Source organism: Ovis aries, chromosome 1 (genome assembly GCF_016772045.2).
Source record: "Ovis aries strain OAR_USU_Benz2616 breed Rambouillet chromosome 1, ARS-UI_Ramb_v3.0, whole genome shotgun sequence".
Classification (NCBI taxonomy): Eukaryota; Metazoa; Chordata; class Mammalia; order Artiodactyla; family Bovidae; genus Ovis; species Ovis aries.
In genome coordinates, this window is record NC_056054.1 from 219263254 (window position 1) to 219289123 (window position 25870).

Sequence of the window (25870 nt, forward strand, 5' to 3'; positions counted from 1 at the left end):
GCTGTGATTTTGGAGCCCAGAAAAATAACATCAGCCACTGTTTCCAGTGTTTCCCCATCTATTTGCCATGAAGTGATGGGACCAGATGCCATGATCTTAGTTTTCTGAATGTTGAGCTTTAAGCCAACTTTTTCACTCTCTTCTTTCACTTTCATCAAGAGGCTCTTTAGTTCTGCTTCACGTTCTGCCATAAAGGTGGTATCATCTGCATATCTGAGGTTATTGATATTTCTCCCAGCAAGCTTGATTCCAGCTTGTGCTTCCTCCAGCCCGGTGTTTCTCATGATGTAATCTGCATGTAAGTTAAATAAGTAGGGTGACAATATACAGCCTTGACGCACTCCTTTTCCTATTTGGAACCAGTCTGTTGTTCCATGTCCAGTTCTAACTGTTGCTTCCTGACCTGCATACAGATTTCTCAAGAAGCAGGTCAGGTGGTCTGGTATTCTCATCTCTTTCAGAATTTTCCACAGTTTATTGTGATCCACATAGTCAAAGGCTTTGGCATAGTCAATAAAGCAGAAATAGATGTTTTTCTTGAACTCTCTTGCTTTTTCCATGATCCAGCCAATGTCGGCAATTTGATTTCTGGTTCCTCTGCCTTTTCTAAAACCAGCTTGAACATCTGGAAGTTCATGGTTCATGTATTGCTGAAGCCTGGCTTGGAGAATTTTGAGCATTACTTTACTATTGTGTGAGATGAGTGCAATTGTGCGGTAGTTTGAGCATTCTTTGGCATTGCCTTTCTTTGGGATTGAAATGAAAAGTGACCTTTTCCAGTCCTGTGGCCACTGCTGAGTTTTCCAAATTTGCTGGCATATTGAGTGCAGCACTTTCAGAGCATCATCTTTCAGGATTTGAAATAGCTCAACTGGATTCTATCACCTCCACCTGCTTTGTTCGTAATGATGCTTCCTAAGGCCCACTTGAATTCACATTCCAGGATGTCTGGCTCTAGGTGAGTGATCACACCATCATGATTATTTTAGCTCTGTGCTAAATGGCCTTCCAAAGGTATGATATGTATTAACCTATTTAATCCTTAAGAAGTTAGTGAGTTGAGTCTTTTATTAGTCTCACTTTATGGGTGAGAAAACTAAGGCAAAATAACTACATATCTATTCTAAGTGGAGAAGATATAAGGTCAAGACTTACAAAATTTTTGCTTATGAAGGAAATAATGGCATTTGGACACTTACACACTTCAAACCAAATTAGAACATAAATTGTTCTTCATGTCATACTAGTCCTTATATTTAAACACTAAAAAATTATAGTACTAGAATGAATACATGTTCAACATGTAACTAAATATTCAGTCATAGTAGACAAAAAATTCTAAAACATAGTGGACCACAAACAAAACTAATAACACACAAAGGGTCTGTGTATCTACATATATGAAAGTTGTGTGTACTGGAAAGTAGAGCTTTTTGATGACTCACTGTGTAGAAATAAGAATTTATTTTGTGCTCTGCCGGATATTCAATTTAGGGCTCTGGAACCAAGCAGCAAGTGTAATCATGGATTATGGTAGGCAACTAGCCAGCTATATTTACCAGCACACAAAGAGAATTTTAAACACTGTTTAGATTGGGCAGATCTATAAAAACAGAAAAAAACAGTGAGAACACTCAGCAAGTGCAAAATGCAAAGAAAATTCTTTGGGTCATTATTTATGTTAGGTGATGAACAGGACTTATCATCTGCTTCTGATTTACAGCTTCTGTCAGGGGGTTCAGTCCAGTTGGACAGGCAGATACACTGGCTGGTATCAAGGTCCTGCTGAGAACTATCATTACTGATGTGGTACAGCAGGCAGCTTAGGTTGTGGAAATAAGCTGGACATGCTGCATACAGACAAACAAAAAACATCCTCCCTTCATTGTTAAATTGAGCATAGGCTCCTATGGCACTTGACATTTCAACAATGTTCTTAGCTATATCTGTCAACCTGCAAATTGAGGCAAAAAAAAAAAAAAAAAAAGGAAGGACAACCTTAATGAAACTTCCTGACTTCTTAGGTTTTTCATAATTTTTCTCTATTTTCTTTAAATGTTTACAAGCAGGCAGCTACACTATTTAATATAGATAACTATAGTCTCACCTTATATCTAGCATTTGCATGAACTTTATTGTTTATCTAGTCCTCAGTTACTAATTGCATAACTCCTGACAAGTTACTTAATTCTTCCTAGAGTTAGCTTCCTCATTCATAAGATGGGGATATTGCTTCCCAGGTAGATCAGTGGTAAAGAATCTCCCTGCTAATGTAGAAGACACAGGAGATGCAGGTTTGATCCCTGCGTTGGAAAGATTCCCTGGAGTAGGAAATGGCAACTGGCTGCAGTATTCTTGCCTGGAAAATTTCATAGCCAGAGGAGACTGGCAGGCTACAGTCTATGGGTCACAAAGAATCAGACATGTCTGAGCATACACACACACACACACACATACACACACACATACACACACACACACATACATTGAAGAAAAAGACGTATACCGTGAACACACAAATGGCACTCGACTAGCATGAGCTTTGAGCAATTTATTATCATTGTACAGCACATACCTATAGCTACTGTACAGTGTTACTACATATTAGATAAATATTATTACATAGATATTACATATTGTATATTATCTAGTTAAATCCCTTTTGTTTATCAAAACTAAAAGCCACAGACATTTATTCGCTATGCTAATGTGGCTCTGTTATATTCAGAAGAAATGATTGCATTCATTGGAGGTGAGTAGAGAAAAGCATAAATCTAAAGTCTTGAGAAGAAGCAAAGAACCACAGAAAACTTCATTGGTGTTTGGTGGTGTCAGTCATTAAAACCTTTGAAAAAAATCTTCTGAAAAGTTCTTTCAGAAATGGAGTACCAACTAAGCTATGGTGCTGGGCAAAAGCTTTCCTTCTCCTTACACCACTGCTGTTATCTTAAAAGTTCTAGCAATTCAATCTGGTTTATTTAGGCTAGTGAATATTTTTTTTTCAGTTCCATAAATTCTGTTTCTCATGTCTATTTTTGACTTGATGGATTATTTCTATGAAACTTTCATTCCAAACTGCTCTACTGAGTTTCAAGAATGTTCTTTAATTGAATTTAGAAAATTTTTAATGAGCATCCCTTGTAAACCAAGACCTGGGGAATACAAAAAATGAATGATCATTTTAATCATGTATAAACAGACAATTATACTATGATGGGCAATGCTACATAGGGCAATGAAAGGATTTAGTGGTTTTGTTTGTTTGTTTACACATACTTTAAAATAAAAATCGCTGAAGTATTTTAACAGGCAACAAAATGAAGGAAGAAAAACATTATTTGGGGGAAAAACAATGAATAAGAGCACCATATTTTAAAAGCACATGTGCTTGGGAGAATGCCAAAGGTATGTGGGATACAGGTGAGACTAGGCAAATTATGATGGGCTTAAAACTCCTTATTGAATTTTGTAAGGCATTAGTAATTTGTTGAAGGTTACAAATTTACAAGAGTTTGAATGTTTTTAAAAAGATCTAACTGAGACATTATGGAAGTTGATAAAAGCAGGAGAAAGAGCAGCCCCGGGACCCACCACTCTTCAACGTAAAGCTCTTCTATCACTGCACTGTGACTCTCTTCCGTTCTCATAGACGATGGGGAGATGAACGCATTGGTAACGACATACCCAGCAGCCCTCAGCCACATCCCTATTTTAAAACTGAATTTGCACAATAGCTTTTTGAAAGGCCTGTCACTGCTTTGTGTCGCCTCTCGTCGCACCTCTCTGTGGGAGCTGACATTTTGCTGATACTTCATCAGGCTGGACCGCCTGCCGAGAAGCAGATTGGTAAAGGATATGCATCTCACTGCTGGGAAGGATGGGAAATGTATTATTTAAATACAATTTATTTTATAGCAACTTTAAAAATCAAAGTGAGGATTGCTTCAGAGAGGTTGGAAGTATATTATCGCATCTCACCTCTTTGTGCCTGGTGATGCTTAACACTCAAAATTGTTCTAATAGTTTTTTGTTTGTTTTATCTTATTTTACTTTACAAGTGTTCTTTTTCCTACCTTAGATAATTGTCTTTTTTTAGGAGATGCTAGCCCTAGTTTAGGGTAGGTATGTTATAGGAAGATGGAAAACAGCTTAGCGGTTGTTGGAGGCACCACTTGTTTCCTCATGATCTGAGTTAATAGTCCAGTTACATGAACTGAGAGAAAAAGGATAAGGGGTATGAATCTACACAGAAAGCAATGCAATGGTTTTTAGTCTATTTTTGAATCTAAAATCAATTAAGCTAAATAATTAATTTTGTTCCAAAAAAATAAAAGAGTAGCTTGATAGCAAATTTTTGGTTGGTTGAAGCTATTTGTTGGTTAATTTAATTCAACCCAAATGTCAACTTAGTCACCTGCTTAGAAACAGGAAAAATCAACACCTGAAAAGTTACAAATTCTTAATATCAAAAGAGAAAGTAAAGATTAAGAAATCATTCAGATTTCTAGGATTTCCCTGATAGTACACTTGGTAAAGAATCCGCCTGCAATGCAGGAGACCCCGGTTCGATTCCTGGGTCGGGGAGATCCACTGGAGAAGGGATAGGCTACCTACTCCAGTGTTCTTAGGCTTTGCTTGTGGCTCAGGTGGTAAAGAACTGCCTGCAATGCAGGAAACCTGGGTTCAATCCCTGGTTTAGGAAGATCCCCTGGAGAAGGGAAAGGCTACCTACCCACTCCAGTATTCTGGCCTGGAGAATCACATGAACTGTATAGTTCATGGAGTCACAAAGAGTCAGACACCACTGAGTGACTTTCACTTTTACTTTCAGATTTTTAAGTTTTCAGACTACAATTATTTGCCAGGCACTGGTATACTGGAGCTATTAATACCAGCTTGGAAAGCCAATGGTTAATTTGCAATCTGTTAAATTTTGGGGAATTTTCTGAGACAGTTGATATCACATCGGTTGCTTGAAATTGCACAGGAAATTGTCAAATGAACCAAAACAGGGTTTTTATATTTCAGAGAATCAGTAGTTGAACATTTATCGATTTGTTTACAGAAGGTTCACACCTGTGTTTATTAGGGGTTTTGTGACATTTACTGATTTTGACCATCATCACCTCATGATGAATCATCATTTCATGATAGTTGATCATATAATGTTTAAAACTTGTTTGATCATATGTTTAAAAGTTGTATTTGGAATTGCTATCTCCCTACCTGGGGCTTTCCAGGTGGCACAGTGATGCCAATGCAGGAGATGACAGAGATGCAGGTTGATCCCTGGTTTGGGAAGATCCCTTGGAGTAGGAAATGGCAACCCGCAAAAGTATTCTTGCCTAAAAAATTCCATGGACAGAGGAGTCTGGTGGGCTACAGTCTATGGAGTTGCAGAGTTGGACACGAACAAGACCAAGCACATACACACACATACATACACATCTCCCATTTAGTATCTTCTCCCTTATTCTCTTCTAACTTTCTCTTCTTCATAGTGAAGGGGTCTATTTTGTAAACACTCATAAAAAATCATGGCAGAATTTAGAGAAGTAATAACAACGACTAAGGGAAAGGAATATAGGATTTCTGAAAAAAGGGAAGTGAAGTGTCCAGAGGAAACATTTACTACTTTCTTAAAGCATTTTAGTGGTATTGTCAAGTTATGCTCAATATCCACCTCATCTGAAAAAGGAGAAAACAATCTTAAAGAGCAACAAGATCAATTGGACTGAAGAACACGCATCTTCACTATATGGGAACAGTTAAAACCACCAGATGATACTTTAAGAATAGACAACTATCTTACGTGTTTAGTGTGTGATTGGTCTGAAGATGATAAATTTTCTCCCTTTAAATTGGAAAAATAGTTAAGAAGTACATATGGGAAAGGCAGAAATGTAAAAAGGAGAAAAATATTCACTAATAGTCCTTAGAGATGGCCATTGTTAACAACTGCTTTCCTTTCTACTACAATTTCCCACACACATATATGTGTACAGGTTTTTACAAATTTGGAGCATTCTCTATATACAATTGTTAATGTACATTTAATGTCAATTCTCCTGATGTTACACATGCATCCAAAACATGAATCTTAATGGCCTCAGAATAGTCCATTGATGTGTTATAGGATTTGTTTGCTCATTCTTGTTCTGGGTGGCTATTTAGGTTACTTTTATTTTGTACTTTAGCTAGTAGAAATAATACTGGGGTAAAGAAAAAGCTGGGATCACTTCTGAGATTATTTGGTAACAGGCCTGATATATGAGACGAAACCTTCATAGAGATGGTACGTTCTCATCAAGGGTGTGTGTCTATTCAACCATAACTGTCACCAACCCTGATACTGACTATCAAGAAGAAAGAAAATGTATAGTCTACCATAATCCGGAGAGTTTTCTCACACAGTGAAAGCAACACTTTTAAAAAGGAATTATTTTGCCCAAGTATTTGTATTTATAACTTCTAATAATTGGAATTTATATAAAGCCAATATCTTTAGAAATGCTTTTTGGTCTCTACTACCTCTAAAACATATTACCTTGTTTAGCCTACAAGTATTTTTACAGTTCATTATGCAGAATAACTAAGTTTTAAAATTCAGTAAGCACCATTTTCAGAGTATTTATAAAAATATATAAGCGTTTCTTCAAACATAACCCCCTTTTTAAAATGCCACACACAGTTCTTGTGGAGTACATGAAGCATTTTTAATGAGTCCTATGCTTTGGTTTCATTCATTTTCCTAAATATCCTATTAGGATTATTATATAATTTGTGTTTCTATCTGTGTGTAAAAAATCAGATAATAGCATATAACATTAAAATTGTACTGGTCTAGAAGTTGGGGAATATTTTTGCCTATCCAAATCAATTTATTATCTTATGTATCAGATTGCCAATAAAGTTAGAATTGTCACCTAAAATTCTCTTGGGACTTTCATAATATATTCTCCTTGGTTTTGAAATCTTCGAATGGAAGATAGTTGCAACATATTAAAATTAATATTTTAAAGAATGAATAGTTTTCTCTCTCCTTGTTTCTAAATAGTCTATTTATATCACCTGACAATTGAAACAGATATATCACTATCTGCTTAATAATTATTTCATTAAAATTGAGTTAGACAAGAGAAAATGTCACCACTTTGGAAATAGCAAGTTACTACCTTTGAATATGTAAATTATTACCTTTAAGCTTTTTTTAAAGGAAACAAGTAGGCTAAGGATAGCCAACTGCTGCACTAGCAAAATTTATACCTTTTGAAAGGCTGTCAACAGTGCTAGAATGACAGTCCTAAAGTACAAATGATCTAGTTATATCCAGAAAAATCATCAGGCAACAACCCTGTTCTATCACTCTTGCTTGAGGGTTATCCTTGGGGCAGTCAGGCATTTCCCCAAATGATCAGATAATTAGCTAAGTGCTAAATACTAACCTAATGTTACACCTTATATTTACATTTAAGTTTCTGCTTTTATTTGCTTGCTGGTTTATAGAAAATTCTAAGCACTAGCAGTTAATTCAGATCAATGTTTACATCTCATAATATCATAGACAATCCAAACATTAGATTTCTGCTAACCTAGATCAGAAACATTTGAAATAGTAACGTAAAAATACTATTGTTACCATAGAGCCCACAGCTTTTCTCAAGTTTTCAAGTAACTGTTTCATGGTGGACGGAGCAGAGAAGGCAATACAGGCAGGGTTAACAGAGGTTATGCAAGAATTACAAGCAGAAAAGGAGATAGCAAAGTAGTAGTTCTACACACTCTTTGAAGCAGATTCAGTTGGACTAATCACTTTTTATCAGTCTCTAATCTTTTCCCACTCTGACAAGAATGAGAAATACAGTCTAGCAGATTTTTAAAGTGCCTTTCAGTATAACTTTAAATAGTATGCTATGATAGATGGGTTCCAAATATCTCCTAGCTTGCAGATCTTTTGCAATGAGATTTTGCTACCCCGCTCATCAGGAAGTAGAATCTCTTTCTCCTCCTCTTGAATCTGGCTGTCCTTATGACTTACTTTAACCAACAGAAAGTGGCAGAAGTAACAATGTGTGGCTTCCAAAGGTAGGCTTTTGGAGACATTGTCTTTTCTGCTTTTCCACCCTTGGATGCTCTTCCTTAGATTGCTGTCTTAAGGCTGTGATGCTTTGAGGAATCCCAAGCTAACCTCTAGCAGTCATGTACGGATATGAAAGTTGGACCACAAACAAGACTGAGGGCTAAAGAATAGATGCCTTTGAACTGTGCTGTTAGAGAAGACTCTTGAGAGTCACTTGGACAGCAAGGAGATCAAATCAGTCAATCTTAAAGGGAATCAACCCTGAATCCTCAATGGAAGGACCGATGCTGAAGCTGAAGCTCCAATACTTCGGCCACCTGATGCAAAGAGGTGACTCATTGGAAAATACCCTAATGCTGGGAAAGATTGAGGGCAGGAGAAGGGGGCAACAGAGGATGAGATAGTTGAATGGCATCACTGACTCAATGAACATGAATTTGGGCAAACTCCAGGAGATAGTGAGGGAGAAGAAGGCCTGGCAGGCTATAGCCCATGGGCTCGCAAAGAGTCAGACAAGATTTAGCAACTCAACAACAACAAAGGTAACCTTGTGGAAATGCTATGTACAAGAAAGGCTGGATATCCCTGCTTCCAGATAATTTACTAGCTGGAAGCAGCCACTAGTGATTGCAGGTGAGACAAGAGGAAGAATCATCTTATCAATCCAAAGAATCAAATTAAAAGTTGTTTTTGGTAGGATTTGTTACCAAATATTGAGGTTTTTTTATACAACAGATAATTAAAACATACTCTTACACTGTAGCTCACAGAGCAGTTTTGGAAAAGCATTTATAAAGCTAGCAACTTTAATAACTTTGTTGGTCATCTAGTCTAGGTTAATAACTTACATAGGGTATAGGCTTTTCCCGTGTAACCAGGAAGACAGTCACAGTTTCCAGTTTCTTTGTTGCACTGACCTCCATTCTCACAGGGTCCACAGAAGAATTGGCATGCTGATCCCCAGAGGCCATCAGGGCAGGCTTGTAAAATAAAACGAGAAAGAAAGAAAGGAGCTATTTATTACCACCTTGTAATAAATCTCAACGTGGTCCCGGATTTCTGCTGTTGCCTAAGTGAGTAGGAAAATGTGTGTGTGTGTGTGTGTGTGTGTGTGTGTGTGTGTGTGTGTGTGTGTGTGACTGAGCTGCAAAGAAAGAAGCATTCAGAGTGGCCCCTAAGGATTTATCACACTTCCAAAATATTCCATGAAGAAACCAACATGAGACCATATCTTGTCACTTTGGAAACACACATACAGAGGTTGGCTTTTTGCTGAAAATGTGGTTTTTCAGACAGTAACAATGGAAGCAATTTTGATGTATATTTTTGGAGGCAGTTACACAGAACAAAATCTGAAATGAGATGTAATTTATAAAGGAAGCTTGGAAGGTGCAGTGCTTGGGATTTGTGCCATCTGAACCCTCTTTTCCCAGTCTTTGCTTATTTTCTAAGCCAGAATAATCATTCCAGAGGTTTGTAATTTCTGCATTTTATAAGAGTGCGCAATGTATAAGGGAGAGACAGAGAGACCTGTGCTGCTTTGTTGAATGTTCTTGAACTAGAAAAGGATGGCTAATAGTGCAGGGACCACTGAGGGCTTAGTGAGAGGTGTCAGTCTCCACTGAGACCACTGGAATTTGAAACCTGGTAGAAAGCATGCTTTTAACACAGGGAAGACAGTAAGACTTTCTTAAACATGTGATAATTATAGAAAGTTGCATAAAACCAAATTTGGCTGTGAAGTATCTTCGAGTCTTGGGCAGAGCTTCTGAATAACAGAATTATTAATTATTTTAGGATGTTCATACTATTCTTAGCTATTATCTATTGATCACTTCTTCTGTGCCAAGCATTTTACATACATTAGCTGACATTTTCATAAAAATCCCTTTATGACATAGCAACTTTATCTCCACTTCCATAAGAAACAAAGACTTGGAGAGGTTAAGTGACTTATTCTGGGTCACAGTTAATAAGTAGCACAGTCAGTATTGGAATCCAGAACTGGTTTGTGAAATTGGTGCTCTCAATCACTACACCCAACTTCTGTAATGATACTACTAGTACTCGGCACTTTTCATGTCAATTAACCAGCTCTTAGGGTTCCATCAGTGTCCAAATTTTCAAGTTCATTAATATGGACCTAGTCTAAGAAAAATCGGTCCTTTTAATGGTGACACAAAGGCTGAACAGGCCTCTTTAGAGAGACTCAAGAGACTTGCTGGGCAAGAGTCCTCCATAGTCAAGTCTGTCTGCACCTGGGGTCCAAAATACCCCAGGCTACAAACTAATCAATGCAAGGCAAGGACGCTAGTTTTTTCTTTTTTTTTTTTTTTTCCCCTCTCTCTCTTTTTTGCTATTTCACAGATTAGTGTAGAAACCAGCTCTACTGCTCTTAAAAGTCATCACTGATGGGCTAAATAAGGCCTGGTGCTGATTATGGAGAGCACTGTTCATTAGTGCCATTGAAACAATTTACAGTCTTTAATTAAGTATTCATCTGCAATCTAGACACAGGTCTGGAGTCAAGATTTTTAAAGATATGCTTGGCTCTAGGAGCACTTGGGCTACTTCACTCTTTGAAAAAAGAGAAAGAAGAACAACAGGCCTGATTTTCATCATGAACAACACTTGGAGAGCTTTTCTTGCCTTGATTTTAGCTGCCAATCATGGTGATCCTGTTCACCCGCTCCAGTCTGAGTCATAATTTCATTTTGTGGTTAGACAAAAATGTCAGAATTGGACAAAGTTATCTGATTAAAAAATAATATGTTTTCCTGAGACTACGGTGACCTCTCTATTTTGCTGATTTACATATACTTTCAACTCATTTTCCTTCACAGTGGGAATCTCAAAAGCATTTTCCAATATAGTATATTCAGCAGTTGCTTTGAGAAAATGTTATCAGAATAAATTAAATTTACGCAGGTGTGTATATATGATATTGTCTCCCATGTGTTGACTTCTAGGGCACAACTTCTCTAGTAGGGAAATGAATGAGGGGCTGACTCTAGGCTTAAAATCAGTTGAAGCAGAAGGAGGTTTAGATATTGGAATGGGACCCACTCTCATACCATGTTCAATGCGTTTGTATAATGTCAGCCTTCTGTTCCCTCAAGTTCTCTTCCTCATTACCTAGACAGTCACAATCCAGCTACATAAAAAGCCCTCATCTCTACAAAATCTTGATGAACATTGCTGTTTACATACTCTAGTTCCACAACAGGGTCCACAGCCACAGGCCAACCTGGAAGACCCCAATTCCCTTTCAGTCAGCTTGGACAAACCCTGCAGACCCTGTGCAGATGATAATGTAAGGGCAACGTGTAACATACAAGCGTCAAGGACAGCCTTCCACCCCAGGCCCAGCCTCTGTAAGTGGACCCAACAGTATGATGGTTTCCATCCAAATCTATTATCTCCTTCTGAGTTTAAACAAGACTGCTTTGGATCACTTCACAGGCAAAAAGTTCACTTGACATTAGTTGTGGTAACTGTACTTATATGTTCAGACCTGCTGTGTGTGAAAAGGAAATAAACACTGTGATAATTCCCCCTAAATAAAAGAGTAAGAACTGCTTAATTCATAATGTATAATAACAAGAGAAAAAGAACAAAAATTACTGAATATATTTATTTAAGAAAATATAGTCATTATTGAGCAACCTCTATATGTCCTGATTGTTTTAGTAGTCTGCGGATACTTTGGTAAAAAATAAATAAATAACTACCCTTCCCTTGTTGGGACTCAGCTTCTAGCAGCAACTGTGCAGTCCATAAACATTAGACATAAAACTAATTAGAAAATATGGTATGTTAGATGATGGTAAGCACTTTGGAAAAATACAGATGTTCAAGGAGACTTGCAGGTTGCAATTTTGAGTAGCATGGCAATGACAAGATTCACTAAAAAGGTAACACAATCCATTTTGAGAAAATGAGAGAGCCATGCAGATGCCTTAGGAGAAGCATTCTGTAAGTCCACAATTCAGAGAAAGCCGTTACTAACATCTTGCAATACCTTTTTCCAAATTTTATGTGCACCTACACGTATGTATCTATACATGTTACTTATCACTGGAATTATGCTGCACACAAACTTTTGTATTTATAGATTTATAAAGAAATTATTTACAGAGGCTTCAGAGAGGAGCACACGAATAATCACGTTTAAAATTTTCAAAATGTTTCTATGGTTTCCATTGCATTTGTTTGAACAGTCCAGCTTTAGATGTAAAGAAAATTATTCTTTCACTCTCAAAGCTAGCAGCCCTTACTTGATTAATTCAGCTCTAAGAAGTGATTGGCCAGCTCGCATCTTCTTAGGATAAGATTCTCTGCAGTGTGATCTTTCTTCCCTTGCTCAAGCCAGCAAGGGGACAGCTAACATCACAGGCTAAGAAGACAAGGTTAAATGGCTTTATTGCCCCCCTGTCTCAGATTCCTCACCTGCAAATAGGGGATTGATAAAGTTTACTGATTTCCCAAGGACCTGGGTGGGGTGAAGTAACTAATTAATGATCAGATGGTGCTAAACCAAAGCTGAGCATTGTTATTAGAGAAGAAAGAAAATTTATCATCAGATTGTACCTCTCTGGCATCTGTTGCCTTGGTAACCAGATTTGCAGGTGCAACTGCCATTTCTGGCACTGCATTCCAGGGTGTTCTCCTCCACACACTGACATTCTGAAGAGCAGCCAGCTCCGTAGGCCCCCTTGGGACAGTCTGCAAGCAGATTGAGGCAAAGCGGTCACCTGAAAACCACGCTTTGTTTCTTTTACATTGTGAGTGCACAGGCATGTAGTTCTGTGGGGCCTGATTATGGGAAAAACAAGGGGATCATCCTGGCTGCCAAAAAAATAGGGAAACAAATGTCTTTCAAATCAAGTAATTCATTTGCTTTTTGGCAACTGGATGTGAACAGTGAAGCCTGAACTACTTAAAAGGCTTTGGTGCTTCTGGGAGAGAAATTGCTTCTCAATGTGCTCCATTGGTGCCTGTAGTTTATATTCTCCAAAGGCTGCTGACGCCTGCCAGGCCCCATATCCATCCTGTCGCAGTTTGGCAATTATAGACAAGCATTGACGGGAAGGCTCGCCATTGTTTTCATTCCCTTTCATTATATGGTAATCTGCAATAATTCTACATCATGCAGATGACCCAAAACCTTCATCCTGACAGCACCATTATCTTGGCCACATCTTTGGCAAATGGTGCTTGCCTTTCCTTCATCATTTTTCCCATGCTGTTGAGTTTTAGGGATGCTAGTCAGCACAGGAATTCTAATTTGAGAAAGTGCTACCTTTTCATTCTGGAAAACATGCCGTTATCTTAGTTATCTTTTTGAGGAGTTACTGAGCGACTTCACTTTCACTTTTCATTTTCATGCATTGGAGAAGGAAATGGCAACCCACTCCAGTGTTCTTGCCTGGAGAATCCTAGGGACAGGGGAGCCTGGTGGGCTGCCGTCTATGGGGTCACACAGAGTTGGACACGACTGAAGTGACTTAGCAGCAGCAGCAGTGTTTCAATTTCCTTTCCAAAATATAACTGACAATTTTTTTCTCCCACATTTCAGGAGTCTGCTGCTGCTACTGCTAAGTTGCTTCAGTCATGTCCAACTCTGTGCAACCCCATAGACAGCAGCCCACGAGGCTCCCCCGTCCCCGGGATTCTCCAGGCAAGAACACTGGAGTGGGTTGCCATTTCCTTCTCCAATGCATGAAAGTGAAAAGTGAAAATGAAGTTGCTCAGTCGTGTCTGACTCTTCGGGACCCCATGGACTGCAGCCCACCAGGCTCCTCCGTCCATGGGATTTTCCAGGCAAGAGTACTGGAGTGGGGTGCCATCGCCTTCTCCATTACGGGAGTCTAAGGGACTCAAATAAAAGATCTTTCAAGTGCCCTGCAGGCTCAAATTGTATTATATACCTGAATAGGCTTTGCTGTGGAAAACTGCTTGGTGAGAACAAAATAAACCACTTGACTTTCTGATAGATGGAAATTATGAGCATTTGCTAATGTGTGCTATTATTAGTAGAGGTAATCTGAAGTGGTGGTTACAATCCACCATGGAGGATGGTCTTTGTCTCAGTTACCAGGGACAGACAAGAGTTACCCCTTAAAGCTGAACATAATTATCAACAGGGGCCCTTTTCACTGTTCATAGTATCCTATTTGGATGATACCTCCTCATTCTTCCTGCATTTTCTAAATGTTGAGTTTTTTCCTAGACCCACCAACCCCCAGCAGCTTTCAAAGCTATTGTCTTCCTTGATGTGGGCTTCTTGCTCACTCTCCAGTGCTCATTTTTCTAGATTAGTTTCCAGGCCCTGCTCTTCCTGGTTCAGCTTGTAGAACAGGGGTTCAGTGGACAACTTATACCATGGAATACTTAACTGTGACAATTGAGTATATTAAGAACATAGCACTGGGGAGGGAAAAAAAGGAAAAAGTGGAAGAAGAAATCTTTTGTTGGTAATCTAGCGTTTTCTCAGGGTTTGCCATGCATTGAAACGTGTCCTCCAAAAATGCACATGTTTAAGTACTTCCCTCTAGTACCTCAGAATGTGACCTCATTTGGAAATTATGACTTTGCTGATGTAATTAGTTAAGGTGAGGTTGTATTTGAAATTGTGCTGCTGCTGACATAATTCGTTAAGATGAGGTCATACTGATGTGGGCTAGACTTACAGTCTTATATGACTACTGTCCTTATAAATAGGAGAAATTTGGACAAGAGGCACTCACAGAGGGAAAATGCCATGAGAATACTGGAGTTCTGCTGTCAGAAGTCAAGGAAGTACAGGAAATAAGGGAGAGAGGCCTGGGCTGTTCCTCCCCTGGTGCCTGCAGAGGAACGTGGCCTGCCAGCACCTTAATCCCAGACTTCCAGCCTCCAGAACGATGAGGCAATTAATTTTTGTTGTTTAAACCACTCAATTTGTGGTGCTTCACTGTGACAGGACTAGAAAGCTAATATAGGGTAGCAAATTCAAGCCTCTTAGGGCCAAGCAAGTGGCATTAATAAATGAAGCCTCAAGTCTGAGCAATGAGCCCTGAAGACCTGGAATGTGTATGTTTTTTCTAAAGAGGATCACATTCCAATTGCTAACCACCATTGCCACCACCACCATCTGCTTTTTAAATTTTTGAGCAGATGAGTTATGATTTGAATATTTTCCACAAAAATATCTGATATTAGCTTATGAAAAATTCAAGGATTATTACTTTAAAATGTGGTGTATCCTCTTACCTTGGAACAATAACAGAAATGATGCTATCTTTTTTCTTTCTAGGTTTGTTCTAGGAGGTATCCAGTGCTTTGTGATACATCGTCATTCTCATTTACCCAGGTCTTCTCTCCTTCTGTTCTCTGTTCCTTGTCCATACCTTTCCTCCTGTTGTTGCCGTTCACTGCTATCGTGTCCTACTCTGTGACGTCAGGGACTGTAGCATCCCAGGCTCCTCTGTCCTCCAGTATCTCCCGGAGTTTGCTCAAATTCACATCCATTGAATCAGTGATGCTATTTAACCATCTCATCCTCTGCTGCCCTCTTCTCCTCCTGCTCTCAATCTTTCCCAGCATCAGGGTCTTTTCCAATGAGTCGGCTCTTCCCATTGGGCGGCCAAAGTATTAGCGCTTCAGACCCAGGCTTGTTTCTCTGTGAAGCCTTCACTGGCTCTCTTACTGGAGAATTCACTGCTTATTCTGTTTTTAAGGGGCATGCTTTTTCTAAAATAGATAAGGTCCACAGACATTCAACTAAAAATACAATGTAAGACTCTAAAAGGTCTCTGATATTTTAAATAGGTCGTGATATTACTGAGGTTCCCTCAGGAAGGATTTTCAAAGGTGGGACTATGGAATAGGTGGAAAAGTGAGGTGTAGACTGTTTCAGGTTCACAAGGACTTGCACAGTTTCAAGGTGGGATGTTAAGGTGGGCACCCAGAGCTGTCCCAGTAGGAGATAGCTTAGAAGTTACTGATGAGCTGAAACACTTATTGGTGATTGTGTTTTCTTGCATCTTTGACAGTATGTGATTGCTGGTCACAAATGCAAAATGAATAGCATGATTTAGACATTTTAGGTCGTTTTTTTTTTTGCACTAGAACTCAGTGTGTTGGACTTTTGATGTTTAATTTCCATAAAATGTGGAATGTCCACTTAAATGAACTATTAACATCTCCCTCTCAATAATTAAGGTAAACACTAACTAGGAAAAAGACTTCAGAATATTTTTTTCACTCATCAAAATATAGATTCTATAATGTAAGGAGGCTAAATAAAGACTAAAACAAAAATTATGATATGTATATAATATGATTGTATAAAATATGCTGTGCTTTTTACTTTCTTCCTCTGTCTAATGTAAACAAAGAACGGAGATGTGCTGCTCACCATTTTGTTCCACAAGCATTAAGTCCTAACCCACTGAAGTTGCTTATGAACAGTAAACTCTGAGAATTCAGGATTAAAAACAGGATGAGGCACTCTGTGCTTTGGATAAACACGCCCTTAAATGGTTAGATGCCTATCTCAGGGAGAATTTCAAAGAGCCAGATTCCTTTATCAACATGTTTATATATATATATATACACACACACACACACACACACACACACACACACACACACTGTCAGACATGACTTAGCAACTGAGCAACAACATACATTTTTTAGTAGAGTGTTATTTTTTTTAATTACCTTAAAATATTTACAGAGAGATGGATTTACATAACTTGGTGATAACACTAAAAATGTACGGGGTATTTCATATTATTGCACTTCCTCTTTAATAATATATAAGGCATTTTACTTTACATAAATAAATAATAAGGTAAAATATCACACAACAGGTGTGGTGCCAATTAAGTCAACCCTAAAATTAGATGAGATGAGTATGGGCAGGTAGTGTACACATGCGCACTCAGTGCTTGCCATGTCTGATTCTTTGTGGCCCAATGGACTGTAGTCCACCAGGTTCCTTTGTCCATGGGATTCTCCAGGCAAGAATACTGGAGTGGATTGCCATGCCCTCCTCCAGGGGATCTTCCCAACTCAGGGATGGAACTTGTGTCTCCTACATCTCCTGCATTGCAGGTAGATTCTTTATCCACTGAGCCACCTGGCAAGCTCAAGGGAGGATACAAATACATATAAATAAACTGACTTCTCCCTTACCTGCTTGGAGCAGTTTCCTCAGAACTAACTGAGTGGCTGTCTCCTGGGCTCTAGTCTTCAGCAAGACCTTGATTAAAACTTGAGCTCACAACTCTGATGTTGGATGTTTCTTTAAGTTGACATTAAATATTTTCAGTAATTTTCTGAGCTTTCTGACTTCACACACAGAGAAAATTGAGTGTCTTAGACTTACTCAAATGACAAAACCTCCCATAGCGCCCTGGCTCACACACACAGGCTCCACATATACCCTGTGGCAATGGCTATTGTTGGCACAGTTACATTTCTTTTTGCAATTCTTCCCAAAGAATCCTTTTGGGCATCCTGGAGGGTAGAAAGACAAACAAAGTGAATATTTGCCCACGTGCAAACCTCACTAGAGCTATTGTTATGTAAGATAAGGAGACTGCCAAAGGTAAGATGTTTCTAATCTGATTAATCAAGAGACTAGAGAGATCTTTTAAAAATGAACCCTATGATTTTATATCATTTGCCCCAAATTCTGCAATGACTTGCCATTGCTGTCAGGTTAAAAACTCCAAATGTAACAAGAAATGAGCCCCTGCGCTGGCTGACCTTATGTTGCAGTAGTTCTCCCTGACTTTGATTCTATCAGCAGATCCCTCTCAGGCACCCCTAAATCACCTCGTTCTTTCTCACTTCAGAGTCCGGTCACACGTGGCCCCCAAGTCTGCAGTGCTTGTCCTTCTCTCTTGCCTCGCTTCATGTTTCCTCATTTTACACACTTCTGCTTAAGGGTAACTTCTCTACAAGCCATTCCCTGGCTCACACAGTCTGCATGGCCCTCATGGTTCAACCTCCAAGCACACATTAAGATTTAACTTGAAATACCTACCCACATGTGTAACCTATGTCTGCTTTGAACAAGACTGTGAGTTCCATGAGGAAGGACCAGGGTCTGTTTCATTTTTGTTCTCTTAACATATCATAAAGCCTGGCACAGTGTCTTGCAACACTTAATACATATATTTTGAATAAATGAATAAAAATTGGGGGATAAATAACTAGGGTGTGAGCATGAGCCTTCCTGCACCTCTCAGAGAGCAAACTAAACTTGTTTTTTCTATCTCCCCAGTTCTACAATCTGTAAGAATCTAATAAACTCTCCATGATTTCTGGCAATCCCTGAAGACTTACATCTTCATGACTCTCTGCCTTCAGCTCCTGGGATTGTACAAGCAGTTTCTTTTTTTGTGTTTTATCAGCCCATGTAGAAAATGTGGTCTCTTGATTGGTTTCTATGAAAAATCCACACACGGCACTCACTGGATGGGTATTTCGTAAGTTTTTCGTGCATCATTTCTCCTCTCTGTCTCCTCTCCTTTCCTTTTTTGGTTTTTATCTCACATCCTCCCTGATTTATCCAAAGAGCTTCATTTTCTTCTTTCTTTTAGTATGCAGAGCAAATCAATTCACCCAAGCCCCTGTGTGCAAACCTGTACACACAAACTCAACATTTTGCTCAGTGGATGAGAAAGGTTTTATCTGTATCAGGTTCATCCTGCATGGATCACAGCTGGAGAGTTAAGTACCACTTATTTTGCTCTGTTATGCATTTGTCAGTCAAAGCAAATGTGTGCTTGTGTGTGTGTGTGTGTGTGTGTGTGTGTATACATATATACACAGCACTTTATGTCTTCAGAAAAGCCCACCTTGAAAAATACAGACTCAGCTTTTGTTCTATTTCTTATTAGAAACCTCAAGAGCTTAAAGAGTTGTCTTACAGGACCAGACATTCCTACCGTTTCCACAGGTTTTCCCATGAATCCCTGGGGGGCACTTGCATCGCCCAGTCAGAGGGTCACAGGTGCCTCCATTCTGACAATCACAGATGTCATCATACTCTCTCACACTGGTCTCTGGGGAACGAGCTATGAAGAAAACAGTGAAGGTGAATATGCAGTGTAACACACTCATTTTGACACAAATAGAGAGAGAAAAAGATTGCCTATTAGAATTGATTCTCAGTAATTAAAGTCTCTGTAACTTGCAGACCCAGGAAGAGTCTCTGGCCTGTTCATCATTCCTGGGGGAATTACTGGTACAGGTAGTTAAAATGATGCTGACTAAAGAACTGCTAACAAGGTTTACATGCAAAATTTCCCTTGCTCCTTAAACTCTTACCCTCACATTTTCGAAACTACGTAAACACTTTTGTTGTACAGATGTCACTAACCCTAATGAGAAACAAACTGCACCTTCCATTTTGAAAAATTGGAAAAAAATGTAGGAAAAAAGAGCCATGTGTTTTTAACCAGAAATGAATGTAACTAAGATTATCTTGAGGATTACAAGGTATTCTGCACTGTCAAAGACTGATAAAGACAAGCAATTGTTTTCTTTGGTTTGCTATTTTTGGGGGAAGTGCTTGGTATTCCATTAGAAATAAATACAGTGTGGAAAATGTCTATGATTTTAAGCTTGAGTAAATACAGATGTTGAGATCATTTCAGTAGCCATTTAAATTGACATTTTATCATCATTGGCTAAATACTAAAAAACTACAATTTTATTACCTCCTCTATCTACCCCCCTTACACCATTCCAGATGCTAATATGGAAAATTGATTTCTAACTCACTTTTTTCTTTGCTTTCAAGCCATGTGGTTACTATGACAAGGAAAGGATCAGGAAAGGGAAAAAAAGGAGCAATAAAGAAGTAAACTGGCAACAACCATGGTTGAGACCTGCATTACTAATTTACATGTAGTAACTCTCTGAATTTTTATAGCAACTATAGACTACACATTTTAAATATATATATATATATATGTATATGCTGATAAGTCGCTTCAGTCATGTCCGACTCTGTGCAACCCCATAGATGGCAGCCCATCAGGCTCCGCCGTCCCTGGGATACTCCAGGCAAGAATACTGGAGGGGGTTGCCATTTTCTTCTCCAATGCATGAAAGTGAAAAGTGAAAGTGAAGTTGCTTATTCGTGTCCGACTTTTAGCAACCCCATGGACTGCAGCCCATCAGGCTCTTCCGTCCATGGGATTTTCCAGGCAAGAGTACTGGAGTGGGGTGCCATTGCCTTCTCCATATATATATATATGTATATATATATAGCCCTGGAAAATCAAGCTAAGGAAGTTTAAGTAGCTTGAACAGTACCTGGGTTACAGCAAGGCATCTACATCAGCACACTGGCACTATCACCTGCTACTCTCCCACAAAAGGAATATGGTATCACAGAGTATGTGCATGCAGGTGAGTGCTCAGTCATGTCTGACTCTTTGCAACCCCAGGGCTAGGCTCCTCTCTCCATGGAATTTTTCAGGCAAGAATACTGGAGTGGTTTGCCCTTTCCTAATCCAGGGGATCATGGATTTGCTAAATACTTCATTAACATCAAAGAGAACATTTATCAAGAGAAGAAAATTTGAAACCAAACATGTCCCAAACCATAACTGGATGATTTGGAAAAAGATATGAATCTTCCCTTCCATATAATACATAGTCCATTCATTTGTCATATGAGAATACTTTAGTCTTCTCTTTCTACTGGAAAGACCCCTCACAATAACAAATAAGATAGCCAACATGAAATTTCTTTAAAAGAAATGAAGTCCTAAAGTGTGCTGTTAAAATTAATATGTAGTAATTTTTTAGTTGTTTCCTTTGTAACCACTTGCCGAAATTCCTGAAACTTCCAAGTAGATGTTTTCATTATAGACCAATAAAGATACTGGGTTAGAAGATCTAACCAATGAGAAAACTAACTTTCCAGATCCCTGAAGAATTTTTTTTTTTAATGTCTCTTGCTGCATAAGAAGAGCTGGTACTCTTAGAAATACTAGTGATGAATGGTTGGTCATTTTCATTTTTACAGTTTATAGGGATTTTAAAGAAAATATCCTCACTCTCCCTTTTTGTTAAAGATTTAGTGATCATACTTTTTTTCTTTCCAATTTGGATTGCTCTGTTTTAATTTTTATAGGAAAAAAAATGAAAGAGACAGAGAGGAAATGCAAAGAAGATATAAATTTCTGCTTTCAGGGCCAGACTGCCCTTTACAGGACCATGTGAACACTTAAAGAATCTTAAGTTTTTCCAAAACCAAAGAAGGGGTTGTGTTATTTTCATTTTATCAGGAAGTTCATTTTCAACATTTGTATATTAATTTTGTGTCAGACATGTTTTATTCTCATGGATTTGCAATAGATTTCTACTTTTATTTCTCATGCTAACATGTTATGGATCAAGGGTGTGGAAGACACGTATTTACCAACAAAATTTACAATAAAGGGTATAAACATTTACTTCCTAATAGTCATGCAACAACATTGATTTGTGTGTGTGCTTAGTCCCTCAATGGTGTCCGACTCTTCTCAGCCTTATAAACTGTATGTAGCCTGCCAGTCTCTGTCCATGGGATTTCCCAGGCAAGAATATTGGAGTGGGTTACCATACCTTTCTCCAGAGGATCTTCCCAACTCAGGGATCAAATCTGTGTCTCCTGCAGTGGCAGGCAGATTCTTCACCACTAAGCCACTTGGGAAGCCCGAAATTTATTTGATCCATTTTATATAGTTGCCTATATGAAGTGGCCGATTAACATAGCTCAGTGTCTCAATATAAAGCTTCATTCATTCATGCACTGGAGCCTCCAATTTGGAAACACGTAAATAAGCTCTCAGGCTAGCAAGGAAAATAGAACAGGAGCATAGCTAACTTGAATCTGATGGAGACAGACAGACAGACAGATAGACAAAGAGAAGAAGAGAGAGAAGCTTTAAATCCACTGGAAATATAAATGGCTGTTAGACTAGGGCCTTCAAATAAAGCTTCATGCCATAAATGGCAATAGACAAAGATGGCAGTTTAGCAAAAGGCACAAAGCTGAAAAGTACAAAGCATGATAGTAGTGAGTAGTTTAGTTTGCTGGAAATAATAAGCTGGTCAGAGCTGTGGATAAAAAGAGAGAAGGATTTATGAGGGCCTGATAATAGATGGTTGTTGGTGACTAGATTAGAAGCGTAAGCTTTATGTATCAGGAAATGGGACACTTCTGAAGCTGTTTGGGCAGCAGGGAGACAAGATCAGAGTGATGCTTGAGGAAAGTCCTCAGCAGTCTAACTGAAACCACTTCACTATGTTATAATCCAGGTTTTGCTTCTCTTATATTTCATAATAGAAATAATATTTGTGCTCTTTCTTCCCATATTCAGGGGCTTCAAAAGAAAAATCTGCTCATACCATCTTCCAAGCCATTCACAAAGAAAATTCTTTTATTAAAAAGTTTATAAGAGAAATTTAAAAAGAGAAAAAGGAAATAAAGGTAGTCAATATATTTGAGTTTTATTACTTGGCAGTTTTAGTACCTGCAAATATACCTCCATTTAAAATATAAAGGAAAACATTTATTGGAGGTATTATTGTACAAATCATTGACATTTTCTCATGAGAGGCTTATATAAAAAAATTGTCATTGCCTGTACTTACATAAGTTTTAAAGAAAAAGATAAGAAAACACAAGCAAAAAGAGGCAACAGTTAAGCAGTTCCATTAATTATACTTCATAACAAAAATCATTTTACTTTTTTTTCTTCACAGGGAGTAGCTTGCCAGGGCCTAATGATTTATTTAAATGGAGCGATTTTTATAGGCTGAGGATATTAGGATCCTTTATTAAACAAGAGACAGCACATCAAGTTTCCCAGGGAACACAAAATTTCCCATTTTAATCACATGTTCAGTTTGAAACCTCAGTGCTTCACAGACATTCTTTGTGCACAACAAATACGTTGGTTTCCCATCCCTATCAACCGTTAATCTTGTTAAAACATTTTAGGGAGAACACATGGAAAGAACTCATCACCAGTAGTTCACCAGCAGTAAAAGGAGAATTCATCACCCCCAACCAATGCTCCAAAGTATTACTTACTTTCATTAAAAAGAATGCCTCTCCAGCCATTGGGACAGGAACACTCACTCTTTCCTTCCTGGCATCGGCCTCCACTCATGCAGTCCTCACAGCTCAAACTGCATTCGTGTCCGAAGGTGTGATCTAAACAAACTGGAATGTGATACCACTTTAGTGACCCCTACATGTACTATCTACATCACTGAAAATGAAGATGAAACCCTTTACTTCCCCCAACAAATAGACATGCACCTTGAGCACATTTTCTAAAGAGTCCAGAAAAAGATAGTAGCAAAGAGATACCTTTTAAAACAGAGCTTGGAATGTAATCCCTAAAAAATATTTAGGATCTTTAAGAAAGTAATGGTAAAGCGTCTGCCTACAACACGGGAGACCTGGGTTTGATCCCTGGGTTGAGAAGATCTCCTGGAGAAGGAAATGGCAACCCACTCCAGTATTCTTGCCTGGAAAATCCCACGGACGGAGGAACCTGGTAGGCTACAGTCCATGGGGTCGCAAAGAGTCGGACACGACTGAGCAACTTACCAACTTACCTTACCAAGAAAGTAAAAAAAAAAGAAAAGAAATTACCATTGATTTCTGAACACTGAAATAATGTTCCCAGCACTTTAGTGTGTGTGTGTGTGTTTTCTACCATTTTTTATACAATTTTTTTTTCCAACTAAGCCTTTTTACTGAGATTTAATATACAGGTAAAGAAATGTGGAAAACTCAAATGCACCCTTCAGAATTTTTCCCCACATTGTCAACAACCTCATGTAAAAGCCTCCCAGATGAAGATAAAGATTATCACCAGCATCACAAAAAAATCAAAGGTGATTTGATGACTCTTAATCAATAATCTCAGATATGCAGATGACACCACCCTTACGGCAGAAAGTGAAAAGGAACTAAAAAGCCTCTTGATGACAGTGAAAGAGGAGAGTGAAAAAGTTGGCTTAAAGCTCAACATTCAGAAAACAAAGATCATGGCATCCGGTCCCATCACTTCATGGCACATAGATGGGGAAACAGTGGAAACAGTGTCAGACTTTATTTTTGGGGGCTCCAAAATCACTGCAGATGGTGACTGCAGCCATGAAATTAAAAGACGCTTACTCCTTGGAAGAAAAGTTATGACCAACCTAGATAGCATATTGAAAAACAGAGACATTACTTTGCCAACAAAGGTCCATCTAGTCAAGGCTATTGTTTTCCAGTGGTCATGTATGGATGCAAGAGTTGGACTGTGAAGAAAGCTGAGTGCCAAAGAATTGATGCTTTTGAACTGTGGTGTTGGAGAAGACTCTTGAGAGTCCCTTGGACTACAAGGATATCCAACCAGTCCATTCTGAAGGAGATCAGCCCTGGGATTTCTTTGGAAGGAATGATGCTAAAGCTGAAGCTCCAGTACTTTGGCCACCTCATGCGAAGAGCTGACTCATTGGAAAAGACCCTGATGCTGGGAGAGATTGGGGCAGGAGGAGAAGGGGATGACCGAGGATGAGATGGCTGGATGGCATCACAGACTCGATGGACGTGAGTCTGAGTGAACTCCAGGAGATGGTGATGGACAGGGAGGCCAGGTGTGCTGTGATTCATGGGATCGCAGAGTCGGACACGACTGAGCAACTGAATTGAACTGAACTGAATCATTAGCCTTACAAATTAAGCACCATTCTGATTTATACTGCCATGGAATATTTACCCTTATTTTTGAACTTTATATGAATAGAATCGTAAGGTATGCACTCTTTGGTTATCAAGCTTCTTTCATTCAATATAATGTTTATGAAACTCAGCCATATTGTGGGTTCACTAGTTTTTAAGTTTTGCCCATTTCACAATGGGTCTTTCAGATGTCCCAGTTGAAAGCCTGTCATGTTTAGCGCGGCTTCTCCATCTTGGCAGATTCTGAATTTCAGTCTACCTCCTAGCACCACAAAACTGCTGGTAACTGTGCTAAGCTCCTCACCCTCTCAGCAGCTATCTACAGATTTCCTGGCTTCTCTATCTGCACTGCCCATCCACTAGCAGATGGCTCAAGGAGAAATGTGGCACAGACTGTCCATCTTACTTGTCTGAATGTCTCTTCTCTCTAGACCTTGGCCCTTCCAGTCCTAACTGCCCGGGTAGCCTTGAACTATTTCACTTGTGACTTTGAGCAGCCAAAGTATCAGAAGCTTGACTAAGAAACATTAAAGAATTTCTATCTTTATGTAGATGCAATTACTGATGCTATGTTTGACCATCACATATAAACAAATCGTCATTTTACTGATAGCATTCTAAGGCAATCATTAAGTTTGATGCTCTTAAAATACGAGGAATACAGGAAGAACAAAAAGAGCAGCTCTGTCTTACAAAGAAAAGAAAAAGCAGCAGCAGACTGGCTGCAAACTGTTACTTTTGAAAGAAGTTATGCTAATTTATTTTGATCAGAAGTGATTTGATGCTTGAGTTCTGTTGAGTGGAGATATAAGAAAAACTGTGCACATTTGTAAAGATATTTTTTCTTGGTCCATTTGAGCATATTGAACCATTGGTTCTCTGCATTTTACAATTTAAAAAGGATCTAGATTTTCAGGCTATTTAAAGTATATTTTAACTATACAAAAATGACTTCTAGTTGAGTTTAAACTGTTAGAACTAAAAGGCCCCAATCCTTGTCTCCATGATGCTAATTCAAATATATTTTTCAACTCCATTTCACTGTA

At 38.7% G+C, this 25870-nt stretch overlaps 1 protein-coding gene across 1 annotated transcript in view; it reads right to left on the minus strand.

Moving 5' to 3' along the window:
• Positions 1-25870, minus strand: part of LOC101114669 (EGF-like and EMI domain-containing protein 1) — a 575484-nt gene that overhangs the window by 62179 nt on the left and 487435 nt on the right. Inside the window, 6 exon segments of the mRNA XM_042243830.2 lie at positions 8929-9060; positions 12671-12805; positions 17457-17505; positions 17508-17587; positions 19027-19155; positions 23175-23306. Coding sequence (XP_042099764.2) covers positions 8929-9060; positions 12671-12805; positions 17457-17505; positions 17508-17587; positions 19027-19155; positions 23175-23306 — 657 coding nt within the window.